Genomic DNA, 27,352 nt, shown 5'->3' on the forward strand with positions numbered 1-27,352 from the left:
GATATACCTCTAGTTTATTCTCACTCTCTTTCTCTCCTAAATATGAGTAGCCATATAGCTTCTCTACTTCTCTACAACAAGAGCCTGTTCTATCCCAACCTCTTCCCTCATACGTTAGCCCCCATCTAACTTATATCCTTCCTAAGTTTGTTGACTTGCAAGTTAATGGTGACCTCAGTAGTGCTGGTGGCATGCAAGTAAATGTAAATAACCATGCAGATCCTCTACAAGAACTTGCTCTGTTCCTCTCTCCTCTTTCATAACCTACCCCTCATCCCTAGCATAAAGCTGATAACCACCTCCACCAGGTTCATACCAGGACAGAATTGAGGACTGATGTCTTGTCCTAGTATTGGTGTTCTGGCCTTCTGCAACAAAATTTCTTCCTGAACTCCCTCAAAACCTCCACTAAATGTTCATTGCTGACCATCTGGTCAAGAAAAACCAGAGGATGTAGATGATGTCCTTGCTGTTGAAAAAGGGGATCATCATGAGCTTTCTAGTAGACTTGCTTTGCCTGGCCTCTTGTGCCAGCGAAAAGCAGATGCTCAGTTCATACAAGTTAATCCATAATTTCATAAGTTTCTGTAATGTTTTAAGCCCAGTTTAACACAAAACTTTATAGCATAGTGAGCTTTCAAATTGTCTTCACATCTTGACAGCATTCTGCAAACTATTCAGTCATAACTGTGTTTAATAGGGTGTGTTGAAAATGCTGTTAAAGCTGTCTCCTAATAAGAAAAGTTGGCAGGTCAACATTTTAGTTGTATAGTAATGATATGCAAAAATTACACTATTCTAGAACAGTTATAACTGCTCCTCTTAAAAAAAGTCTCAAATCTGGAATGCACCATTAATGTGTGTGTGTGTGTGTGTGTGTGTGTGTGTGTGTGTGTGTGTGTGTGTGTGTGTGTGTGTGTGCATGCATGTGTGTGTGTGTGAATGTGTGTGTGTGTGTGAGTGTGTGTGTGTGAGTGTGTGTGCATGCGTGTGTGCGTGTGAATGAGTGTGTGTGTGTGTGTGTGTGTGTGAGTCTGTGTATAGACAGCTGAGTACAATGTTTACCAAAAAGGAAAACTATAATTGTCACTAAACATGACTAGGGTGTTAGATCATGTACATTGCTAGAAATAAGAGCTAAAAAGCTCTAATGCTGTAGTTAAAGTACATACATACATACGTACATACATACATACATACATACATACATACATACATACATACATACATTTGGGTATTGAGTTCTATTTATCGTCTTTGTGCAACTAAACCTGTAAATATATAGAAAGACAGACAGACAGGTAATTTATTAATGAGTAATGGCAGTTTAAAGAATACATTTGTATGTATTAAACATAAGTATGTGAACAAAGACAAACAGGAAATGAAGGTAAATAAACATTTGCCAGGTGTTGAAACTTTTGAGTTCATATTCACCTGCAAAATGCCTTCCAACATTTAACTGCTAGTGTTTCTCAGATATGCCTGTATTAAACCATTTAAGATAAGATCACTGAAAATCCATTACTAGAAAAAAATACAATCATGCATATGCAGATTAGGTGAGGGACTGATAGTAAAATAAAAAGTTTCAGCTGATAACATAAAACCTAGTCTGAATAGAACAATACAATATATTTTTTTAAAGTTGAATCAGTTGATGGAATATTGATAAAAAGATATCACACATGTGTATTCAGAAATGAGACTCAATGAGTAATAGTGATATATATATGAATGGATATATGAGGCACTCAACATATTTGCAAGAAGTTAGATATATTGAAGCAAACTGATTTATAAACATTAATAATTCTATGCATGTACGTACGTACGTACCAATGTATGTATGTATGTATGTATGTATGTAGTCAGGTAGGCAGATAGGTAGGTAGGTAGGTAGGTAGGTAGGTAGGTAGGTAGGTAGGTAAGCATATGGAGAGAGAGAGAGAGAGAGATTAAGATAAGAAAAAGTTTATATTTTTTCCTATATACATTTCATTGGGGTTGTTTGGAACACAGCATCAGAGTTTCCAAGTGGAATTGGATGCTGAACTGTAAGTTGGGTTCCAAACAACTAGAATAGTGAAATAAATGAGTATTTATCATAATTTCTTCTATATTTGCTCTGTATACCACAACTAGTAGTATTCCTTGGTAGTAGCTAAACCACTATACTGGAAGCAGACTGAATGATGATGAAGCTCTGAAATTAACACTTGCAGCCATACATTAATTTGTAAACACAAGATATACTATGTGTATGTGTGTGTTATGTGTATATATGTATATATGTATGTATATCTGTTATATGCAACAGAAACAGTATTAGACTAAAACAGACAAATTGTACTTAATGTTTATACATCAATATAGGCTATTTACTGTTGTAAATATCACAAATGGATGTGTTGCATTTGAAAACATAATATATATCAGATACCAATGTCCGGTTGCTTTTGAGTGCTACTGGTAACATGTAACCCAGTACAACCTGTTGCATGGTTGGGTCATCAGCGACTAAACCGGCAACCCCACCAAGCTTGCTTGGTGAGAAGGGTGTTTATTGCACACTCTGTGGGATGAAAAACAAAACCCATCAAAGGGCGGAGGAACTCTTGAGAGTCAAAGGCCATCCAATAAATGTCTTAAGGCTGTATCATGTGTGGGGACATAGAAATAATCAGACTGAATACCCGATCGCACGGTTAAACCATTGGGAGTGAAGGACTCCTAGTCTTTGTTAGGGCATCCTTCTAGGAGAAGGTAACACAGGTAACTAGGATAACTCCAACATAAAACCTGTGGCTCAGATGTTGACTTGTTCCATTTTTTTCAGATTATGGCTGCTGTTGCTTAGTGAGTGGGATTGACTCAGTGCACAGCCTTTCCTCACTTTAAAAAAAATCTTCTTGCACAGGCATTGCATGATAATAACATTGATTAAGCTTCATGCAATGGCCATACTCGATAACAAGGGGGCAGCCACCATGTATGTATGTATGTATGTATGTATGTATGTATGTATGTATTGATGGTTGGATGGATGAATGTTTGTATGTATGTATGTTTGTATGTATGTATGTCAGTCAGTCAGTTATTATTCAGTTTTATTTCAAGATTTATATCCAGTAGAGAAGGAGCTGGTTTTGAACTTAGATCTAAGACTTCATTGGAATTTCAAGAACATCAACAGGGTATTTTTGCATGTATGTATGTATATGTGGAGACTAGTATGTTTCGTTTTATGTATGTATTCTGATGCATATCTAAACATGCTCATATATACTTAAATGATAAACTTCTGGAAAGTTTTACTGATTTTTACAGTTCCAGTGATGGCTTAAATCTACAGTCTTCGAATCAGCTTTCTCCTTTCTGGTTTCAAGAAGCCTATTTTCTCAAGATTAGTATTTAGGCAATGTGTTACATATCCCAGTGCCCAATAATTACTGGTATAAACCTGGGTAGGGCAACGGCAGATTTCTCAATAGTTCAGTGTATGTATTCTCTTTTCCACTGATCTTCAGCTTTATGTTAACATCCACTAGGCAGCTAATTTCCACAACTGTACTCAGTTCCTCTTCTCTATCTCAGATCATTATATCGGGTCTATTGTGCTTAAATTTTATGGAGGTTTTCACAGGGACATTTTTATTATGAGTGGCTATGGATTCTACCATACTGTGGGTTTTTATTTCTTTGTCCTCAGGATTATCCTTCCAACAGATTTCAGTGTATAGTGTCCTAGCTACATCATCTCATCAGTAGATAATACCATAATGAGATTTTCAGACATCTGCTTATATTATAACTATATGTATGTATGTATGTATGTATGTATGTATGTATGTATGTATGTATGTATGTATGTATGTATGTATGTATGTATGTATGTATGTATGCATGCATGTATGTATGTATGCATTTATATTTGTATGTATGTATGCATGTTTGTTCTCTTTCTTTTTTTCATTTTGAATAAACTTCGACTGGCCAGCAACTAGGTAGCAAAGTTATGAAAGAAAGCATTTTGTTTTGTTCATCATCCTCTATATCTTAAGAAGGTTTTGCAGATTTTTATAGTCCAAGATATCTCGACTATTTGTAGTATATGAATAAATGATTTTTGCAATCTCTCCTTAAAAACCCAAGTCCAACTGTACTTTGCTCACAAAGGGCTGGTATGTATCCTTTTTCTCCCATAATAACAGATATGAAGCTGAAAATGTATCTTGGGTATTGGATTCACAAATTCCTCATCAATGGTCTATAGATGTCCTCTTTCCCTTATAGTTTTCTTAGTACATTGGTGTATGTATGTATGTATGTATGTATGTATGTATGTATGTATGCATCCATGCACGTGTGTATGTATGTATGTATGTATGTATGTATGTATGTATGTGTGCTTGCAAGCATGTGTGTGTGTGTGTATGCATGCAAGCATGTGTATGTATGTACCGCAGTCCAGGAGCTAGCTTTCTTGTCAAACGCTGTATCAAGTTGACTCTCCCTGAAGATTTCAGAAACAATATAAACATTTTTTCCTAAATTGATATTGCTTCCCATTATATTTTCTAACTAAAGTTGGTTTCTGGCTTTCTCTCTCTTTCTTTCCCTCTAATGTTAGGTGTTGTCTTTTATTTGATTAATGTCATTCTCTGTTTATAGGGTATACGAGGACATTCAGGAGAACCTGGCCCTGCGGGTCAGAAAGGAGAAGCAGGTAAAAATGGATATGATGGTCGTGATGGTTTACCTGGCCCACCAGGACCACCAGGACCACCAAGTTCAACTATTCGCAGTGAATCATCTGGCACAATTGATGATGTAAGTTTTACTTTTATGTCTTATTTTTAATGATAATTTTGATATATATGAATTCAAAATTTTAGTATGATCTTTGTAATGTACTTCTGAGCAAGACAAGATTGCTCTAGTTTTTATGACAAGCAAAAAAAAAGAAAAAGAAGCATGATGAACCAACTCCAGCATTAGAAATGATGAGGCAATAAGAGAAGTTCCCTAAAAGCAAATAATATGTTACCACATATATAAACTAGGAAAAGTGAATTGGAACTATATATATATATATATATATATATATATATATATATATATATATATATATGAGAGAGAGAGATAGTGATGCAAATAAACATGCTTTTGCTTGATATATAAAACATACATACATATGTATACACATAAATATATATATATATGGATGTACAGAGAGAGAAACAAAAGCTAAAATACTCAGATGAACATTCGTGTATAGGCATCTAGATATTTATATATTTAGAGAAGAAATTTTCATGGAGTATGAAAAAATATGGAAAACTAAGGAGTAAGGGCAAAATATTTCAGCTCCAACCTGAAATACCATACTCTGTGAAATGCCATAAATTTGTTCTGTAACTATATAAATATCTATATGCTTATAAATTAATGCTCATCTGAAGCTTTTCAGTTTTTGTTCTCCTCTATATATATATATATCCCTATATATATGAACATGTATGTATGTATGTATAATTTATATATCAAACCCAAGCATGTTTATTGCCTTGCTATCTCCATAATTAGTTCTCCTGGATTCCGCTTATAGCCAGCCTTTACCCAACAGACTTTGTCTTCGATAAAAACATTTGAGCATTACTGTGTTTTCTATATTTAGCATCTCTGGATTTCACTAGTTGACTCTGTGTGTGTGTGTGTGTGTGTGTGTGTGTGTGTGTGTATGTGTGTGTGTGTGTGTGTGTATGTGTGTGTGTGTGTGTGTGTGTGTGTGTGTGTGTGTGTGTGTGTGTGTGTGTGTGTGTGTTAGCTCTGTGGCTAATTCTAAGGAAAATAGGTTGCCCAGAAAAATTTGTAAACATGATCAGGGCTTTGCATCAAGATATGAAAGCTAGCATTAACTTTGCCATGGAAAATGGAGCAAAGCAAGGAGACCTTCATGCACTCACTCTCTTTGCTGTTGAGTTGCTTTTCAAAACTCTGAGGTGGGTATTTACATAAAATATCGAACAACAGGAAATGTTTTTAATCTGACCTGACTGAAATTCAAATCAAAGGTTTTTACTTCACTCATTAGGGAACTTTTATATTGCGATCTGGTCAGTCATTCTGAAACAGGTCTGCAATCTCTTGTATCTGCATTTGACTCAGCTTGTGATGATTCTGGTTTCAACTTGAAAAAATCATTTGTAATACATCAACCTGCATGTGGTGCTTTTTGTAACTCCACTAAAAGTTTTGTTATAGGTAAGTTACTTGAGGCTGTCAATTCGTTCATCTACCTTGGACGCTCTGTACAAAATAACGGACATCTTGATACAGAAATACATCTGTGAATTCAAAGTGCAGCAAAAGCATTTAATGGCTTGGAGTCATGCATTTGGTGTCAGTGACATACAAATATCAATTCAAAGCTAGCTCTTGACAAATCATTTGTCTTACCATCCCTGTTGTATTCTTGTGAAAAATGGACTTGTTATGAAAGGCATTTTAAATTGTTAGAACAATTCCACCAAAAATGCCTTCATCGCATTTTAAGCATTAAATGGAGTTCTTTTACTCCAAACACAGATGTCCTTGCATCTACAGGCATCACCTCAATTAAAGCTATAATTTTGAGGAACCAAATGAGATGGTGTAACAATATTGTTTGAATGGCAGATGAACGCATGCTGAAACAACTGTTTTATGGTGAGCTCATGGAGGGGGAATGCTATTGGTGTAAATAAAAAAAAGTTTAAGGATGGCATAAGGACTACTATAAAGTCACTTGGAATGGATCCAGAAGACATAGAAACCCTTGCTTTGGATTGAGCTGGATGGTGAACAAAAGTGTGGAGTGGAGTGAAAGTGTTTGAAGAGGCCAGGATAATGCATGTAAGACTCAAAAGAGATTTAATGAAGAATGTTATGATCAAGAAGGTGAATGACAATGGCCTTTCTGTGTGTACAGTTTGTGACAGACTGTGCCTTTCTTTTGCTGGTTCTCATTTGTGAACCCATAGAAAACGAATCTCCACTAACTATTCTGCCTATATGTCTGTGCACACTTTTGAATGCAGTGTATGCAAGGAGGTTTGCAAATGAAACAGAGGCCTCAAAAGATATTTTAATATCCACAAAGATCAGAACTTATCTGCAGCTCTTGGTGGTCCAAATCTGATGTGCAATCTATGCGAGTGTCTTTTCAGAACATTGTCTGGTTTAAAAAGCCATATCGGATGCCGTGATGGTTCTAAGGTATAGGTACATGAGGTGGTCAAATTATTTTCCCCCAAGACACCCACGAATAGTAGTAAATAGTTTTGAGCCATAAGAAGTAGACAACCACCATATATGAGTGGGTATATGTGTGTGTGTGTGTGGATACATATGCGTGTGTGTGTGTATGTGTTTGTATGTGTATGTATACGGGCAATGCCAGTGTTATGTTACTGTCACTTATGCTGGTGCCACATAATAGCACCTTACAAATGTTGGGCCTCACAGAGGCAATGTAACCGATGCCGGTGTCATGTAACTAGCACCCATGCCAGTAGAACAATAGATAAATCTTTTGAGCATTGGGCCTCACAGAGGCAATGACAAATGATCAAGACCTTCAGCAATATGCTGTGCTTGAGAAGAAGACCCATCGAGTCAAGTGATATTGTAGGGGTGGAAGATACTGGTGCCATGTAACTGGCATGTAAAACACCCATTATACTCTCAGAACAGTTGATATTAGGAAGGGCATACAGCCATAGAAACCCTGTCAAATCAGACTGGAGTCTGGTGCAGCCCCTCAACTTTTCAGCCCTGAACAAACCATCTAACCCATGCTAGTGGGCACTCCAACTGAGATTGTTATCAACAATTACTCCTAGGTCTCTGATATTATTAGATGCTGTGAGAGGTTTCCCTAAAGGAGGAGATTATGTCTGTTTTATCATAATCTCTTTTCCAAAATGCATCAGCTCAAATTTCCCCTCATTCAGTTGCATTTTGCCTTTGTCTGCTCATTGACTCACCACATGTAGATCAGAATGGAGTTGAGTTCAGTCTTCTTCTTCATTGATGATTTGCTGGAGCTTAGTGTCATCAGCAAATATTTTCACTTTGCTGTGTTTTATGACACTAGAAAGGTCGTTTATACAGATTATAAGGAGAAGCAGGCCCAAGGCAGTCCCCTGAGGGACATCACTAGCGACTTTTGCTGGGTTTCAGTGGACTCCATTGACCACAGGTTGTGTTCTGTTTGCCAGGAAATGTGCAATCCAGTGTAGAAGTTTTCCACAGATTCCAACATTTGCCAATTTTGAGAGAAAGATACTATAGTCAACTCTGTCAAATGTTTTACAAGTCAAGATATATAAAAAGGAAGGAAAAAAACCCCAAATAAATGAGAAATATATAACTATATGTATATTAAATAAAACCATACAGACTTGGAAAAAGATATATCTAATGAGTGTGAAATGTAAGAAGAAAATTAGTGTTTAAATTGTATATAATGATGGATATCACTTATATGAGCTAAAGGTGTATTTCTGCCAATGTTTACATCGGTATGCGCACTCTATAACCGTGTTTACAAGGGGATTTTTAGAAAAAGATTAAAAAATAGTTCAGAATTACAGAGAAGGCAGAATTCCCCTCCTCTTTCTATAGGCTACCTTCGACGTTATATCCTCTAACGTTTTTTTTTAACAAACTTAATAGTATTCAGTTAATCACTATAAATATCCATCATTTTCTGTTAAAATGTCTTATTGATGAGTTTCATTTCTTCATTTCCCTGAAGAGAAGATTACATTGTTTTACATTTTATTCCTTTGGAATAATACCTGTGATATCTTCAAAATATGTGTCAGAAGTAAAAGAATTTGAATAACACCTTCGTTTAAATACATTTATTTATATACTAGCAGTATCGCCCGGCGTTGCTCGGGTTTGTAAGGGAAATAACTATATAAGCATTTTTAGAGAGTTATAGCCAAAAAATAGCAAAAAATGCATTAAAAATGGAAAAAATATGATGGTAAATTTTTTTTAAATCGTTGACTCATCGTAGACATTTTTAGAGAGTTACTTCCCTTATATAATAGCGAAAAAATGCATTAAAATGGAAAAAAAACGATGGTAAATTTTTTTTAAATCGTAGACTCATGTAGACGCTTTCTTAGCCATTTCTGTTTTGGTGTCTTCAAGCCATGAAGTCGTTGTTCTAAAAGAACACTGGTCTCCTTGACAACACATTACGACGTTGATTTCCTTACACTCCCTTCCCCACAGGTGCAGGTGTGAGCGTGGACGCCAACTCCGCCGCCATCGACACACGAAAAATTATGCATTAAAATGGAATAAAAAATTATGTTAAATTATTTTTAAAATCGTAGACTCATCGTAGACGCGCGCTAATATTCAGACGGGCTCGATATGAATCACGACTATAAGCTACCCGAATTTGGTTAAACTGTACCGCAAAATGTGGGAGTAGTTAGGAATCTAAATCGAAGGGAACAGACACTCACACAACTACAGTTTTATATATATAGATATACATAGCGCAGTAGTGGTGAGATATGACAGCAAAGAAAAGCATACATTCACTCTCTGCATGCAATTAGACTCGGAAAGTTCGTGAGGAACCCATTGACCCAATTTGCTGACTTTTCCGATAGCATACAGGTGTCAATGAATGGTTGAATGACCAAATCCAAGCTTCTCTGCTAGTTCCTCAACAGTTACGATGATATTTTGTTCCACCAGGGTTTTCAGGATGTCCTTGTCGAGTTCTACAGATCTTTCAGGATGAGGCTCGTCTTCTAGGCTGTAGTTTATGGCTCGGGATTTCTGGAACCACCATTGACACTGCCTTACGCTTATTGTCCAATCCCCATATACTGCATTAATATTTCTTGTACTTTGCACACATTTATATTCTGTTATTCTTTTATATGTTTCAGCCTTGAGGTTGTGGCCATGCTGGATCATGTGTGTGTGTGTGTGTGTGTGTGTGTGTGTGTGTCTATCTGTCTGTCTGTCTGTATGTATATATGTATATGTATGTGTGTGAACAATAATATTTTCAACAGATGTGTTGCAAATGTATCTGATTGTTCTCAAGCTTCAATACTGTGTGTGTGTGTATGTGTGTGTGTGTATGTATGTATATGTATGTATGTATGTATATGTATGTATGTATGTATGTATGTGTGTGTGTATGTATGTGTGTGTGTATGTGTGTGTGTGTGTATGTGTGTGTGTGTGTATGTATGTATGTATGTATGTATGTATGTATGTATGTATGTATGTATGAGTGTATGTTTACTTTATTACTAATTACTCTCTTCCAAGAACATTTTCACTCGCTCTTAGCTCTTAGCTTCCCATACATTTTACTCATGTATCTATCAGCGTCATAGACAGAATACTTTCACTTTAGTCTTCCTCAAATCACTCTGTCGCTATTTACTTTCATTTTATTCGTTGCCCACTGTGTGTGTGCGTTTGCGTGTGGTGTAAACCAGACTAAGAAAAGCATTTGACACACACACCAGAATGTGAGTTTTCTGTAAATTTTGCTTAATTGGAGTTTAAATTTTAAAAACTGGACCTGGCATGACGCGATGCATTGTACTCTCAAAAATGCTAGGTAAATTGTAATTGAAGAAATCCTATATTGTAGATTTGTATAACTCCCAAAGGGAGGCAGATAAAATCTGCCTTTCATAATAAGATATATATATATATATATATATATATATATATATATATATATAATATATATATATATATATATATATATATATATATATATATATATATATATGTATAGTATTATTATTAATCATTAATAGTAGGGAATATAAAATTCCAAACTTACAGGGAAAAATTCAATTTAGCAACACTAAATCAAATTTCACAATATATAATATATGTATATAATGAAGGAAAAAAACCTCTATTAAGTAATTCAATTGATAGTAAAAGATATTATTTACATTAAATCATATAGGAAGAATTTAAATATATTATAATAAATATTATTCTAAAAATCACTAAATTAAATAAACATCTGTATATATATATATAAGGCAAGATGTGTGTGCGTGTATGTGTGTGTGTACGTTTTTGTAATTTATGCACATCCACAAATTAGCACGCATGCCACTCAAATTTTAGGAGGACATTCGTCACAATCCTAGCTGTATTTTCGTCAAATTATTTTTCCCCGGGACACCCGCGAATAGTAGTAAATAATTTTGAGCCATAACTTCTAAATTTTTATGATGGCGAAAGCTACCATTGTTTACAAAGCAAACATGAGTTAAGTCCCTTCCTAGTGTAAAGAGAGGGAGGGAGAGGGAGAGAGATAGAAAACTTTTAAAATTTCGTCCCTTTACTGGCAATAACAGACAGACAGGTGTTGTTATGTATGTATATGTGAATGGCTTCAGTCACACATACACACACGCGAGCATGTATGCGTAAAAGACACATGTATGCAATGTCTGTGTGTGTGTGTTGCGCGTATATATATACGGGCAACATAAACGATATTCTCCATTTCTCCACAAATAATTTCCAAATTGTCAGCAAAATTGCAGCCAAAATTTTACCATTTTCAACGGATTTCACTCAAATTTGACAAAGAGCTTGATTAGCTTAATAATCGTGACTTAATCCTGAGCAAAGCCAGGCTATACTGCTAGTACACAATACAAATGCACACTTTGGGATTATGTTTATTAACGTATGCTTGTATGTATGTATGTATGTATGTATGTATGTATGTATGTATGTATGTATTATATTACGTATGCTTGTATGTATGTAAGTATGCAATGCTGCATGCTAATTTTTTATTATTATTATTATCATTACTAGTATTGTTGTTATACATACAAGTATACGTAATAATAATAATAACGATAATGATAATAATAATGATGATAATAATAATAATAAGTGGGTGTAAACACATGAACAAAATAAGGATAAACAAAAACAAAAACAAATTACACAAACGTATATAAACAGAAGATACAAATATTACAGGCATTTCCCCACACACACACACTAACTAAACATAGACGCACATAGAGATATATGCATGCGCAAATGAAGACACATACAATAGAAATACAAAATGGCTGACGGTTAGTAAGAAGAGACACACAAATAAGAAAGAAGAAAGCAAAGGACCACTCATGTGGTCACAGGAGTGTGACAAAAGAACTCTGGCCGAAATAAGATTAAGATTAATGTAAAAAATAAATTACACTGAAGCAAAGTAACACCAAATATATAGTGCGTGTGTTTTTATTGGCTAAATTGGCAAAATGACCATTCCAAAATACAAAAATATCTGTTTTAACACACGATTTCACATAAAAAAATCTTGCACAACAACATCCACGACACCAACCATGCTCTCCGGCTTTTCAACTCTTTCTCCTTTCCTCCCGGTTCCTCCAAAATACTTTTTACCGTCATCCCTCACCACGAAGGACTGCGGGCACTTCAACACTTTCTCGACCTCCGCCCCAACCTCGAACCCGACACCTCCACACTCATTCGTCTGGCCGAACTTGTCCCTTCTCTTAACTGCTTCTCGTTCGCGGGCGAGTTCTACCAATAGATCTCGGGAGTGGCCATGGGAACTCGAATGGGCCCCAACTATGCGAACCTGTTCGTTGGCTATGTTGAGGCCCAAATATTCTCTAGTTTCACTGGTCCCACTTCCGAACTATACAGTTGTTACATTGACGACATTATCGGTGCCACCTCACTCTCCCGTGAACATCTAGATTCCTTCCTCTTTTTCGTTCAATCCTTCCATCCTGCCCTCCACTTCACCTCCACTATCTCCAACACCTCTGTCTCCTTCCTCGACATTTCGGTCAGCATTCATCACTCCACTCTTACCACCTCCATTCACTACAAACACACAGACTCACACTCATACCTAAACTTCTCTTCCTCCCACCCCAAATACACCAAGCTTTCTATCCCCTATTCCCAATTCCTCCGTCTACGTAGGCTCTGTAGTGACAACCATGACTTTGAGACTCAGTCTCAACTCATGGCTCGCCACTTCATCCTACGTGGATACCCCCTCACCACTATCCACACCGCCCTTGCCAGAGCACGTTCCATAGACCGTGCATCTGCTCTCTCCCCCCAAACTCGCCCTGTAGTCTCCCGCCTCCTTTTTCCCCTCACTTACCACCCCACGACCCTACTTCTCCAACGCACCATTCTTGGAGCTTTCCGGCATCTCCAGTCCGACCCGTCCACTTCACACCTCTTCCCTAACCGCCCCTCCCCTCCTTCAAACGAGCCCATAACCTATGAGACCTCTTGGTCCACAGCTCCTTCCCTGACCTTACCTCGCAACCTGGCTCGTTCCCCTGCTCCCGCCCACGTTGCCGCACTTGCCCTTCCTTACCTCTCCCACACCACCCTCCTCACTGGCACCCATCATCGACCCTATCGCATCATCAACTCCTTCACCTGCACCTCCAGCAATATCATCTATTGCATCTCCTGCTCTCTCTGCCATTCACTGTACATCGGACAAACGGGACGCCGCTTCGCTGACCGGTTCGCGGAACACCTCCATGACATCCGCCTTGCCAATGACACACCGGTCTTACGCCATTTCCACTCCACCGGTCACTCCTTGCAACACCTGTCTGTGTTCAGATTGTCCTTGCACAGAGGCCATCCGGATTCCCGTTTGCGCCGTGAACAGGAATTAATCTTCTCTCTTCGCTCTTTCACGCCATTTGGTCTCAACTCTCCCCCCTTCTCATCTAACCTCCCCCTATCATCCCCCCGACTCCTACTTCTCTTCAGTCCTTTATCTTTTCACCCCTACTCTCTCTCCCTCTTCTTCTTTCCTCTTCTTCCCTCTTCCCCTTCTCTCTTTCTCTCTGCTCCCTCACTTCCATTCTCTCCCCTTCCCCTCCCCCTCCTTTCCCATCCCCCTCCCCTTCTCCTCTCCTTCCTTCTCCTCCCCTCTCACCCTTCCCTCTCCTCTCCTTCCTTCTTCCCCCTCACCCCCTCATCTCATCTCCTCGTTCCCCTCCCCCTCATCTCAACTCCCTCCTCCTCCCCTCTCCCCGTCATCTCCTCTCTCCCCTCCCCGTCATCTCTCTTCCCTCCTCCACTCCTCTCTCTTCTCTCCCCTTTCACTCTCCCCACAACCCCCACTCTACCCCAACCCCCAGCCGAACCGACACACCACATGGGCTTTCCCCACCTCCCCACATCACACCACACTACACTACACTACACCATACGACACCACACTACACCATACGACATTACACATCACATCATACATACACACGTCCAGGCCTTTCATATGCACATACATACTCTCTCATACACACACACACCCTTATGTTGGGGCGAGGTCATTTGACCCTGTTATCGCCCCTACTATCCCTCTTGCGTCTAACGTCTGATCTCTGACTTCTGGCCGAAATCAGACCGCCATGTTGAATCGTTAGCTCCTGCACGCATTTTTTTTCTCTCCTTGTTTCTCTCCGTGTTTCTTTTCTGTGTATCTTTCTGTTGAAGAGCGTAGGCTCGAAACGTAAAAGACTTGTTTTATTTCTATTCCTGAGCGCCATACTAATACAATTGTTTGTTTGTACTCCACCTGCCTTCGTCTTTTGTTTATTTTCGTAAAGCTTCCCGTTATATATATATATATATATATATATATATATATATTTGTAGTGCAAGTTTTTTTATGTGAAGTCGTGTGTTGAAACAGATATTGTTATATTTCAGAATGGTCATTTTGCCAGTTTAGCCAATAAAAACACAAGCACTATATATTTGGTGTTATTTTGCTTCTGTGTTATTTATTTTTTACATTAATCTTAATCTTATTTCGGCCAGAGCTCTTTTGTCACACTCCTGTGACCACGTCAGTGGTCCTTTGCTTTCTCCTTTCTTATTTGTGTCTCTCCTTACCAACCATCAGCCGAAATAAGATTAAGATTAATGTAAAAAATAAATAACACTGAAACAAAATAACACTAAATATATAGTGCGTGTGTTTTTATTGGATAAACTGACAAAATGACCATTCCGAAATATAATAATAATAATATATACATATATATATATATATATATATATATATTATATATATATATATATATATATATATATATATATATATATATATATATATGTATATATATATATATATATGTATGTATATATTTATACACATATATATATGTGTGTGTGTATATATATGTGTGTGTGTATATGTATGTGTGTGTATATATATGTGTGTGTGTGTATATATATGTGTGTGTGTGTATATGTATGTGTGTGTATATATATATATATATATATATATATGTATGTATATATTTATACACATATATATATGTGTATGTATATGTATATGTATGCATGTGTGTATATATATGTGTGTGTGTATATGTATGTGTGTGTATATATATATATGTATGTATGTATATAATAAAATATAATATGATATCATAATATATTGATATATTAAGATATATTAAATACATTATAATATAAGTGTTCCATTAGCAACTAAAACCGCACAGCCCAACCGACGTGGTCCTCCATTTCGCCGACTTCACTATTTTGCACCCTAATTATATATATATCATGTGATCACGTGACCGACCAAACCATCAGATGTTGCTACACATCGCTGGTCACAATGCATTTGCATTGTTTTAGCCTTCGAATGATGCCACCCCACTGGCTAAGCAAGCAGGCCAACAGAAGAAAGAGTGAGAGAAAGAGTGGTGAAAGAGTACAGCAGGGATCACCATCCCCTGCCGGAGCCTCGTGGAGCTTTTAGATGTTTTCGCTCAATAGACACTCACAACGCCCGTTCTGGGAATCGAAACCACGATCCTATGACTGCGAGTCCGCTGCCCTAAACACTGGGCCATTGCGCCTCTACAATTATATATATATATATATGTCTCTGTGTGTGTGAGTTTGCTTCCACCACATATATGTATCTATATATATATATCATCATCAACATGATGTTAAACGATGATGATGATATATATATATACATACATATATGTGGTGGAAGCAAAAGACAAAAACATATTTCAAGTATGAATCATCAATCCCATATGAAAATTAATAAATTTTATTGGCATATAATTTATAACTAGATATTTACTTAGTAATATATTTCCTTCTAACTGCAACTATTTAAATTTCCTTATCATCCCTTAAAAACATTAGTAGACACATCTGAAATATATGTTTCAGGGAGTTGTGTGACCTTTATGATCTTTACTAAATTCATTGTATCATGTTCGAGGCAGGACAGATAAACAACTTGCTGCATTTTGTGCATGTTAGAGAAGCTTATACAGAGACAGACAGAGAGTTTCAATTTTTACTGTTAAGTAATTAGCAGTAGACAGAGCATTCAGCTTTAATGGTTATTGCTCCTACTAAAAAATACCCTACTCATGCTTAAACATTATGCAAGATACAAATTCACCAATAAAATGGTTAAGATAAGCATAAGTAACAAAGCTTTTGGTCTAAGATTTTTGCAGTATTTTGGTTTATTATACTCAGTTTTGAGTTCAAATTTTTCCATTGTTGACATTTTTGATTCTTCCAAGGAAGAAAATGTCTACTACTCAACAATAAGCTATAAATAGTGACCTTGTTCCTGATCAAACATCAACTGAGAATTTATAAAATTAGGTGTAGCAAATTTACAGCATGAAGTTTCATCTCATATTATATCCAGTTCAAATCTTAAGCTTAGAACAATTAATTTCTTTTACCTCAGTAGAAGAAATTAATCTATTGAACTCAATTAGTAAAATGAATAAATATATATGTTTATTCACAATGGAATGTGTTTCTTCTACTTTAAGGAAACAAATATTGATGGTAGTTCAGAAGGGGTAGTAACTGTGAGAGGAGAAAAAGGAGATCCTGTAAGTATGCAATGTTTTATGCTAATTTTTTTCGATATTCTTCAAGTATAATTGATATTGAAATAAAAGTGTGCAAAGAGAAATTTCTAGAATAAATTTTCAAGCCACTATGTTTAAGTTTCCTTTCTTAAGTTACCCTTGAATTACATTAAATCCAACCCTTTGTTTCAATCAATTTTTAAATAATAAAGAAAACTTCATCATTATTAAGCTAGTGTTTAAAACAAATTAACACAAAATGTTTGGAGAGCAGTCTCAAGCAGATTATTATCAAAAGTATAATATACCTTATGTAAGTAAGTAAGATTCAGTCAAAGCATATCAGGAGATCCTCAAAAGACATTGCTTTATTTTAATGAATTATAATGCAAAATCATTTTTTTAACATAATTTTTTCTCTCAAAATTTTAAAATTTTATCTTACTATGGGAATTAGAAACAAAATACTTTTAGCAATAATTTAAGGAGATGAATCAACAGAATTGTTAGTGTGTTGGATAGAGAATTCCTCAGTATTTATTTCAACTTTCTGTGCACTGAGTTCTAATCCCACTAAGGTTAAATTCATATTTTCAGGGTGGATAAACAAAGAGCCAGTCCAGTGTGGTGGATTGGTGGAATTGTAAGAGCATTATATGCGATGTCTTGTGGTAACTGCTCTTCTATATGTATTCTGAGTTCAAATCTCGTTCTGATACTGTAAAAGGATGATACTTTGCTTCAACTGACTGAATGTATCTGCACTTTGAAAATCTAGTGGAAGCACATTTTCCTTGATCAAATGGTTGACTACTGCCACCAACACCACAATTACACTCTTTTCATTCTGAATTTATGCTGTCTGAAGTATACAAGATGTCTTTGGCTAAGTTTTCCATTACCTTTGAACATATTTCTTTTTCACTCTCTACGCTTTCTTTTATTTTGATTTTTTTCTGTGTTTAGGGTCACCCTGGACGAACTGGACATCCAGGTGCTGATGGTCTTGTAGGACAGAAAGGAGAACGCGGATATAAGGGAGAACATGGACTAAAGGGAGAATCAGTATGTACTTATTGATGTTTATGATACAGGCAAATTAAGTCATTCATGTTCTTAATCTTGTATAAAGAAGATAAGTAGTTGGATATCAGAAATAGTAGAGGGCTAGAAATATCTTTCAAAACTCTATCTGCATTCTGAATCCAAATTCTATCAAGACAAACTGACATTCACTCCTACAACATCAGGAATATTCTGAGTTAGTTCAAACATAGTTACCCAATTCCATTACCAAAGTTAATCTTTTAAGATCTAATCAAAATGAACTATTATTGCCCTAGAACAAATGATGTTCCACTTATTACAATGTTAGGTTTTGTTTCTTTTGTCAGGGACTGCCTGGAGAGCCTGGACTTCGGGGTCGTCCTGGATTAGTTGGCAGACCAGGTGAAAAGGGGGAAAGAGGAAGACCTGGAATGAAAGGACAAAGGGTATGTAAAATTTTAAATTGATTAAACTGTCACTTCAAATAAAGGAAATGTAGATGATAAGGCATTGTTGGATGGTTCAGAAGTTTGCTTCACAACTATGTGGTTTTAGATTCATTCATATTGTGTGATACCTTGAATAAGTGTCTTTTATTACAGCTCCAAGCTGATCATTACTTTGCCAGTGAATTTAGTAGATGGGAACTATGAAGAAGCCCATTATTTATATCATTATCATCACTTTAACATCCATTTTCCTATTCAGATGGAATTTTTTAAGGCAGAATTACTATCATTGAATGTCCTTCTTGACATCAACCCTTATATGTTTCCAAATAAGGTAATATTTCCCCAGAGTTGAACATATACTCTTTTTACTCTTTTACTCTTCTCAGTCATTTGACTGTAGCCATGCTGGAGCACCATTTTTAGTCGAAGAAATTGACCCCAGGACTTATTCTTTGTAAGCCTAGTACTTATTCTATCAGTCTCTTTTGCTGAACTGCTAAGTTACAGGGACATAAACACACCAGCATTAGTTGTCAAGCAAAGTTGGGGGACAGACACAGACACACAAACATATACACACACATACATTCATATATATATATATACATATATACAACGGGCTTCTTTCAGTTTCCATCTACCAAATCCACTCACAAGGCTTTGGTCGGCCTGAGGCTATAGTAGAAGACACTTGCCCAAGGTGCCACACAGTGGGACTGAACCCAGAACCATGTGGTTGGTAAGCAAGCTACTTACCACATAGCCACTCCTGCACCTTTCACAGAAACCGGCTTGTCCAATAGTGATGCTCATTTATAACTATCTTATGTTGTCTACTACTCAACCACACACACACGCACACACACACACATATACAATATATATATGTATATATAGATCATCATCATCATCGTTGTCGTTTAATGTCCGCTTTCCATGCTGGCATGGGTTGGATGGTTTGACTGAGGACTGGTGAGCCAGAAGGCTGCACCAGGCTCAATCTGATCTGCCAAAGTTTCTACAGCTGGATGCCCTTCCTAACGCCAACCATTCCAAGAGTGTAGTGGGTGCTTTTACATGCCACCAGCACGAGGGCCATTCAGGCGGTTCTGGCAATGACCATGCTCAAAAGATGTCTTTTACATGCTAGCTGCATGGGATCCAGTCCAGCGGCACTGGCAATGACCACACAAATATTGTTTTCCACATGCCACCGGCACATGTGCTGGTAAGGCAACACTGGCAACGATCATGCTCAAATGGTGCTTTTTATGTGCCACTGGCATGGGTGCCAATACATGGCCCTGGCAATGATCATGCTCAGATGTGTTTTTAACATTCCACTGGCATGAGTGCCAATCAGGCAGTACTGTCATTGGCCATGTCAGCGATTTTTATTTCATTTCACTAGCTTCAATAGGTCTTCACAAGCAAAGTTTATTGTCCAATGAATGAAGGGTACTCATAAATGGACTGGTTACACCCCATGTTCAGATGTGCTTTTAATGTTCCACTGGCATGAGTGCCAATCAGGTGGTACTGTCATCGGCCACATCAGCAATTTTGATTTTAATTTCACTTGCCTCAATAGGGCTTTGGAAGCAAAGTTTATTGTCCAATGAATGAGGGATATTCATAAGTGGGCTATATTTCTGGTAAGACAGCTACAAGAGAAATATGTAGCCAAAGATGAACTTCTGTACCTGACTTTTGTTGATATGGAGAAAGCCTTTGACAGGGTCTCCTGATCCCTTATCTTTTGGTCAATGAGGAAACTAGGGATAGATGAATGGTTAGTGAGAGCTGTGCAAGCATGATACAGGGACACTGTCAGTAAGGTGAGGGTTGGCAACGAGTACAGTGAAGAATTCCATGTAGAGGTTGGTGTCCACCAAGGTTCAGTCCTCAGCCCCCTTCTATTTATCATAGTCCTCCAGGCAATAACAGAGGAATTCAAGACAGGATGCCCCTGGGAGCTCCTCTATGCTGACGACCTTGCATCAAAAACTAAATATTCTAAATTAGAATATCTTCCTACAACACACATTCACAAAACAGTGAGGAGGTATGGGCCTCTTTGTAGCTTGCTCTGCATCTTCAATGCAGCAGTCAGAACTCTCTATAATACTTCTTGTAATTGTTACACTCAGGTGTATATACTGAGAATATATTTTAAGTCATAATATTATGAGAGCATACTACCAAAATAATAATGGGACAGCCACTGTTATGACATTGAATGTTCACTGGAGTTTGTCCCAGAATGATATTTTGAACATCAATATAAATATTAGTACATTTATACCCCAAAAGATGATTTTAAAGTTTAACTTTACCAAGAACTATCTCCAGTCTTTTTAATTTTATTCAGTGACTAATTTACAGAGGTTAATAGAAAACAGTGTAGCTTGCAGATTACAAAGTTGTGTCTTGTTTTCTTCAATGACTCAATAACTTGTCATGACATCCAGTTAGCTATTTTCAATCCTTAAAAATATGAATATTTATCTTGAAGTCCAATGGATAAACAAATTGCTAGAATTTGGTCACAAAAAAAATTAGTTTGTAGATCTATTCTATGTTTCAGTTATTAAACAGCTAAACAATGAAACAAAAAAAAATGAAAATTACAAAAACATTTATCTATGAAGTGTAATACAATATTCTTCAAGTGATCAATCTTTATAAATCATTCATTTCTTTTATATAGGGAATAGGTCGAGTTGGCCCTGCAGGTCCACCTGGCCCCCCTGGTCCCTCTGGAATTCCTCCTGAGATTAAAACTTCCGATGGTAGTGTAATAATAAATGGACAAAAGGTAAGACTTAATCAGTAAAGATGAATTCTTTTTTCACTTGCAGGATTTTGAGGAGAGGCAGCACCATGGCCCTTGTGGGCTCTCCAAGTCTAGTAAGCTTGAGGTTGATAATGTTTCTCTTAAACTATTACTTGTAGGAAAAACATGGGCAGGGAGAAGATTCCAGCAGGCCAAGGACTGAGTATAATAGTTAGGAAGGAACAAAGGGTGTTGCAGGGTATCAAGTGTTACAAGAGGTAGTAGAGATACAAAACCTAACGAAATTTTATACTAGATATCCAAGTAAATTAAACACTAAGTTTGTGATGAAATTATTCTGTAACCTTGTATATATGAAGTATATCCACCTGGAAGTGAAGAGACCATAGTTTAAATCTTAACATAGAGCTTCAAATATTTTTTTCCTCACTGAAAGTATCTTGTTGAAGTGAAGGAAAGTACATGGAAAGTACATGGAAGCATTTGGGCTTTGCACAAGCTAAACAAGCATTTGTTAATTATATGTGTGCTTGACTATTATCTTTTTAGTAAGTGGGTAGTATCTTAAACAAAGTATGGGGACAGTGATTAAATCCCCTATGACTAGTTCCCCGTTAATGTTTTGTTTATACTTTGGTTTGTTTTTCTTGTTTTGGTTTTCTGTTTTTCAAAATAATATATTACTGCAATATTATTTACTATTTTATTATAGAGACTAGGTCAAAAGTAATTATCTTAATATTTTTAGATGAATAAATAAATATGATATTTGGAACTAGAAAACTTAGAAAACCTTCAATAAAAAAATGAATATATATCATAACTAAAAACAAAAATATAAAATAAATATAATTCATAAATAAACAATAATATTAAAAAAGTAAATATAATTATAATAAAATTCCGATCAAAATTTTAAGATAGTTACTTCCTGCTTATCATATATATATATACATATATATATATATATATATAATATATATATATATATATATATATATATATATATATTATATATATATATATACATATATACATACATACATACATACATACATACATACATACATACATACATACATATACATACATACATACATACATACATATATATATATATATATATATGGAGAATTCACAAAAAAAACAAAAGACGACAGGTGGTGTAGACAACAAACAGATGTATTAGTATAATGCTTGGGAAGTGAAAAAGTCTTTAATGTTTCAAGCCTGCACTCTTCCACAGAAAGGAACATAGAAAGAAACAAGGAGAGAAAATAAAGGAGTTTATATCTATCTATATATATATATACTTTATTATTCTCTCATTTCTGCTCCTTTTTTCATATATTTTCATGTTCTCTATAAATTATGCAAAAGTATTCCACAAAGATTAACATGGTATTGATTTCTAGTCACAACTCTCTATTAAACCATTTTCCATTAAAGGGAGAACCTGGAAGACCTGGCAGTACTGGTCCAGTTGGACCCGAGGGAATCACTGGTCCAGTTGGACCCCAGGGAATCGCTGGTCCACCTGGGCCTCCTGGACCCCCCGGTGTTCCTGGATTATCCGAAGGCTACTCCAATGGAAAGGTATGACATTATGACATATATCTTTATTTGTTTGGTGTTCAGTCATGATTAATTCTCCTTGTCAGTACAATTGTCTAATTTGGTGATATTGATAGGGTATCAAAGGAGAACCAGGTGGTTGTCGTAGCTGTGTTGGCCTGAAAGGAGAGCGTGGCCCTGTTGGACCAAAAGGCAGTATGGGATATACAGGTAAAAAAGGCGTCAAAGGAAACATGGGTATGCCTGGATTTACAGTAAGTATTCTGCTTTAAATAATTATCTCTTAATGGTTGTTGCCAGTTAATATTTTGACACTAACTGATAATTTCAAGCAATTAATAATTTCACTTGAACTGTCTCTTATCTAGTAATACTTTCTTTTTTTTGTTTTTTGGGGTTCTTTTTCTTTATATTATGCTTCATAAAATATTTAATCTGAAAAATATATGTTGAAATAGATATTGCTACACTTCTATATAGAAATTGTATTCACTTATTATCTATTAAGCACCTCTAATTCTAATGATGTTATATATTTTGATGCATTCATATAACAATGATCAAATTATGAAACAATACTTTTAGAATAATTTGGTGGAGGATATTTCTCTGATACTAAATTTAATTACTTATCACTGATAAAATAGTCATTTGTGAAGATAGTGGGCGCGCATGTGTAAAGTGTTTATTATAGAATGTGTTATCATACACTTACTATTTCATACATGCTATATTCCTAAACAAGAGTCATGATTCAAGAAATGTGATCAGCAAAGCACTGGTAGATTTATGGTACAGGATAATAATCCTTTCTATTATAGGCACAAACTTGAAATTTTTGGTAGGGGTAAGTTTATAATATCAAGCCCAGTACTTGACTGGTACTTAAGTTATTGAGCTCAAAAAAATGTTCTGAGTTAAAATTCTAGGCAGAATTTGAACTTAGAACATAAAGAGGGATGAAATGCTACTAAGCATTTTGCCCAGCATGCTAATTATTCTGCCAGCTCACTGCCTTCAAGGGTATATGATAATAATGCTATGAAAATTTTAGTGAACCACATTCTTTTATTCTTTTACTTATTGCAGTCATTTAACTGCAGCCATGCTGGAGCACCACCTTTAGTCGAGCAAGTCAACCCCAGGACTTATTCTTTGTAAGACTAGTACTTATTCTATCGGTCTCTTTTGCCGAACCACTAAGTTATAGGGAGGTAAACACACCAGCATTGGTTGTCAAACGATGTTGGGGTACAAACACAGACACATAAATACACACACACACACACAAACACAGACAGATATATATATATATATTATATATATATATATATATATATATATATATACAACAGGCTTTTTTCAGTTTCCATCTACCAAATCCACTTACATAGCTTTGTTCAATCTGAAGCTGTAGTAGAAGACGCTTGCTTAAGGTGCCACGCAGTGGGACTGAACCCAGAACCATGTGGTTGGTGAGCAAGCTACTTACCACACAGTCATTCCTGCACTCATGTCTAATAGTTAGAATTAAATAAAGTGCATTGTAGTTCTAAAGCATTAGTTTATTAAATTACACACAAGACACATGAATAAAATAGAAAGAACAATTCTGATTCAAAAGAAATTACAAACATATCTAAAAATTGGTTTAATAATGATAAAAATAATATTTATTGAACTTCCACATTATAGGGTCGGCAAGGACTTCGTGGACGAAAAGGAGAGCCTGGATATGGCCTTAAAGGCAGAACAGGAGAAAGAGGGCTACCAGGTCCTCCTGGAATACCAGGTGTATCAGGATCTTGGAAACCTGATGGTTCTAATGGATTGCATCATAAAGGAGACAAAGTAAGAGCTACTCTTTAGAAATGTATCACATTTTTTGACAACTATTGTAATCAGGTTTAACTTGTCAGTGAAAGAACACCAATAAATTTTCTAAGCTTGATCAATACAATAGTAATATCTTCCCAAGTAAACACCTTGTTAACTTTAAAATGAAAATCACATAGGTTAAATGCTAAAACATGGGATGATATAGATCAGAATTAAGAAGAGTGGATCACTGCTAAATTGCTGAACAAACGATAAAGTATAGTCTAAATAGACAAAGGGAATAGCGTTATTTGTAGATCTTTGATCACTGGATCTTTGAGTTCTCAAGCATTTGATAAGCCGCCTTTGTACATTAGTTTCTCTTTAATAAATACAGCCTTTTATTTTCGATTATTTTCTTATCACTCCATATTTTTAGATGTCTTTGAATCCTAATGAACTGGTACTGCAGAAACAGTTAATGATAATATGCATTGTATTTTACAGGGTGAACGTGGTTATACAGGCCGTTCAGGACCTCCTGGCCCACCTGGCCCACCTGGACCACATACTTCTCCATCATCAGGAGTGATAATACCTACAGGTTCTGGAGATACAGAAAGAAGTAAAAATTTGCCATTTGTTTTGTTCTAAATTCATTAATCTCTGATTACTCTCTTTCAAGGCTTTTTATTAAGTGAATTAAAGTAATGGAGTTCCATCCGTTAATACTTAATTGCTTAATCAATCGAACTACTTTCTCAGTGAATTAGTGTATGGGTGGTTTAATATTGTATTACTGACATATATATACCTATAACATAATTCTCAAGTAAAATCAGCATGACAATGTGACAAGGAAGGACCTTTATATTATAGATACTATCCTAAGATACCATGCTGTAGAGTAAAAGATGAGATCTGATGATTGTTAAGCAAACTTTTTAATCATTTAGCCATGCTGCATCTATAATTACTAAGTGTATAATGTAATGAATATCAACTATACCAAATCAACTTATTTTCAACCTGGGGGCTAGAGCAATTTCAAGAATGCTTGGTCTGACATTAGAAGCATTAGTGATTTGGAAAAATTCAGCATACATGGAAATACCATCAACAGCGCATGCCCAAGATGCATAAAGATCAACAAAGTCAAACTTCGTGAACTTATTTCAGTATCTGAGCATTGTTGATTTGTGCAATTATATCAAACATCTATTATCCCACATGTAACACAGATCTGTATACAAGCCAAGCTTATCAAAAACATTTCCCAGTTGATTTCTTTTGATAGAGAAGGGCACTGAAAGTTTCTGTGTCTTTTTGACTAGGGTGGAAAAGACAAGAAGTTTCATCAACTTATCAAGTACTACATCAAATAAAAAAGATGAGAGTGGTTAGGGAGGTGCTTCCCTCCTTTAAATTTAGTGAGAAGCAGGCAGAGAGGCAAGTATACCTAAATTAATGGTCCTACTCTTATCTTGCACCTGCAGGCAAGAGAACACTGCTGTAAGAAGGCACTTGCCTTTTGCAATGAAGGTAATCTAAGATCTGTAAAGTTCTCCGATGGGCTACTGTTGATTGTTCTGTTGGAATGTTTCATTTCATTTCTTATTTATGCAGTTGCCAAATAGTCATTATGGATTATGATATTTTGTTCTCATTTCAGTTTACAGAGGAGAAAAAGGAGAAAAAGGAGAGAAAGGTGGCAAGTCTGAGACTAGTGTATTTGATAAAATATATGTAAGTATTAACGGTGTATGTATTGCCAATATAGCCAACTTAGTCCAGCAGAATTCTAAATAAAAGACAAGATCAGTATCATTGAGAAATAACCATTTTATGACTTTCAAAAACAAAAATTCTATTAAATTCATTATTTATTTATTTATTGAGGCATTAAACTTTTTGGCATGTGTAAATGAAAAATGAATTTAATAGTTTTGTATGTTTTTGTAATAGTTAAAGTGATTCTTCCATTATGTAATTGCTTTGGTATTATTAAAGGCTCAAATCATGTAACTAACTAGACAAATACAATTCCAGTTCAATATCATCTTACCATTTGGTTTTTTTCCATCTGTTAAGACTTTGAGACTAGAAAAGAAATGAATTCTTACAAGTAGGAGTTACCAGATACGCTTACTTTAAAAGGTAGATGTGATAACACTATAATATGAAAGATTCTCAAAGAAGTATGATTAATATTTTATTGTCACATAGATTCTTTACATACTTTTATTATTCCATACATGTTATACTGTAAAAATTACAAACATGAACATGTACACCATGGTATTTATTGAATCAACTAAATTTTCTTAATGTTTAAAATCTTTTCTTTCATGCACACATCTTTACATTCACTGTAATTGAAGTGGGCACATCATAAGGTGGAATTAAGCCATTGAGAGCTTAATTCAGTTTAGATGTCTTGTAATATAAGTAAACGTCACTTAAGATGACATACACCATTATGTTATGGGGGTGGAAACATGCCATCACTGGTTGTCAAGTGGGGGGGGGACAAACACAAACACAAAGACACATACAAATATATTTATACATATATATACAGCAGGCTTCTTTCAGTTTCCATCTACCAAATCCACTCACAAGGCTTTGGTCAGTCTGAGGATATAGTAGAAGACACAAGGTGCCATGTAGTGGGGCTGAATCCAGAA

At 35.8% G+C, this 27,352-nt stretch overlaps 1 protein-coding gene across 10 annotated transcripts in view; it reads left to right on the plus strand.

Annotated features, from left to right (window-relative positions):
• The window catches only part of LOC115223963 (collagen alpha-1(I) chain), a 317,450-nt gene that overhangs the window by 241,649 nt on the left and 48,449 nt on the right, over positions 1 to 27,352 (plus strand). For all 10 annotated transcript variants that reach the window (XM_029794720.2, XM_029794747.2, XM_029794756.2 and 7 more), the window contains 10 exons: positions 4,675 to 4,833; positions 16,935 to 16,997; positions 17,943 to 18,041; positions 18,371 to 18,469; positions 21,186 to 21,293; positions 22,722 to 22,868; positions 22,964 to 23,101; positions 24,543 to 24,698; positions 25,173 to 25,290; positions 26,338 to 26,411. In XM_029794720.2, the coding sequence (XP_029650580.1) occupies positions 4,675 to 4,833; positions 16,935 to 16,997; positions 17,943 to 18,041; positions 18,371 to 18,469; positions 21,186 to 21,293; positions 22,722 to 22,868; positions 22,964 to 23,101; positions 24,543 to 24,698; positions 25,173 to 25,290; positions 26,338 to 26,411 (1,161 nt within the window). The remainder of the gene's footprint in view (positions 1 to 4,674; positions 4,834 to 16,934; positions 16,998 to 17,942; positions 18,042 to 18,370; positions 18,470 to 21,185; positions 21,294 to 22,721; positions 22,869 to 22,963; positions 23,102 to 24,542; positions 24,699 to 25,172; positions 25,291 to 26,337; positions 26,412 to 27,352) is intronic.

This window comes from Octopus sinensis, linkage group LG2 (assembly GCF_006345805.1).
Source record: "Octopus sinensis linkage group LG2, ASM634580v1, whole genome shotgun sequence".
NCBI lineage: Eukaryota > Metazoa > Mollusca > Cephalopoda > Octopoda > Octopodidae > Octopus > Octopus sinensis.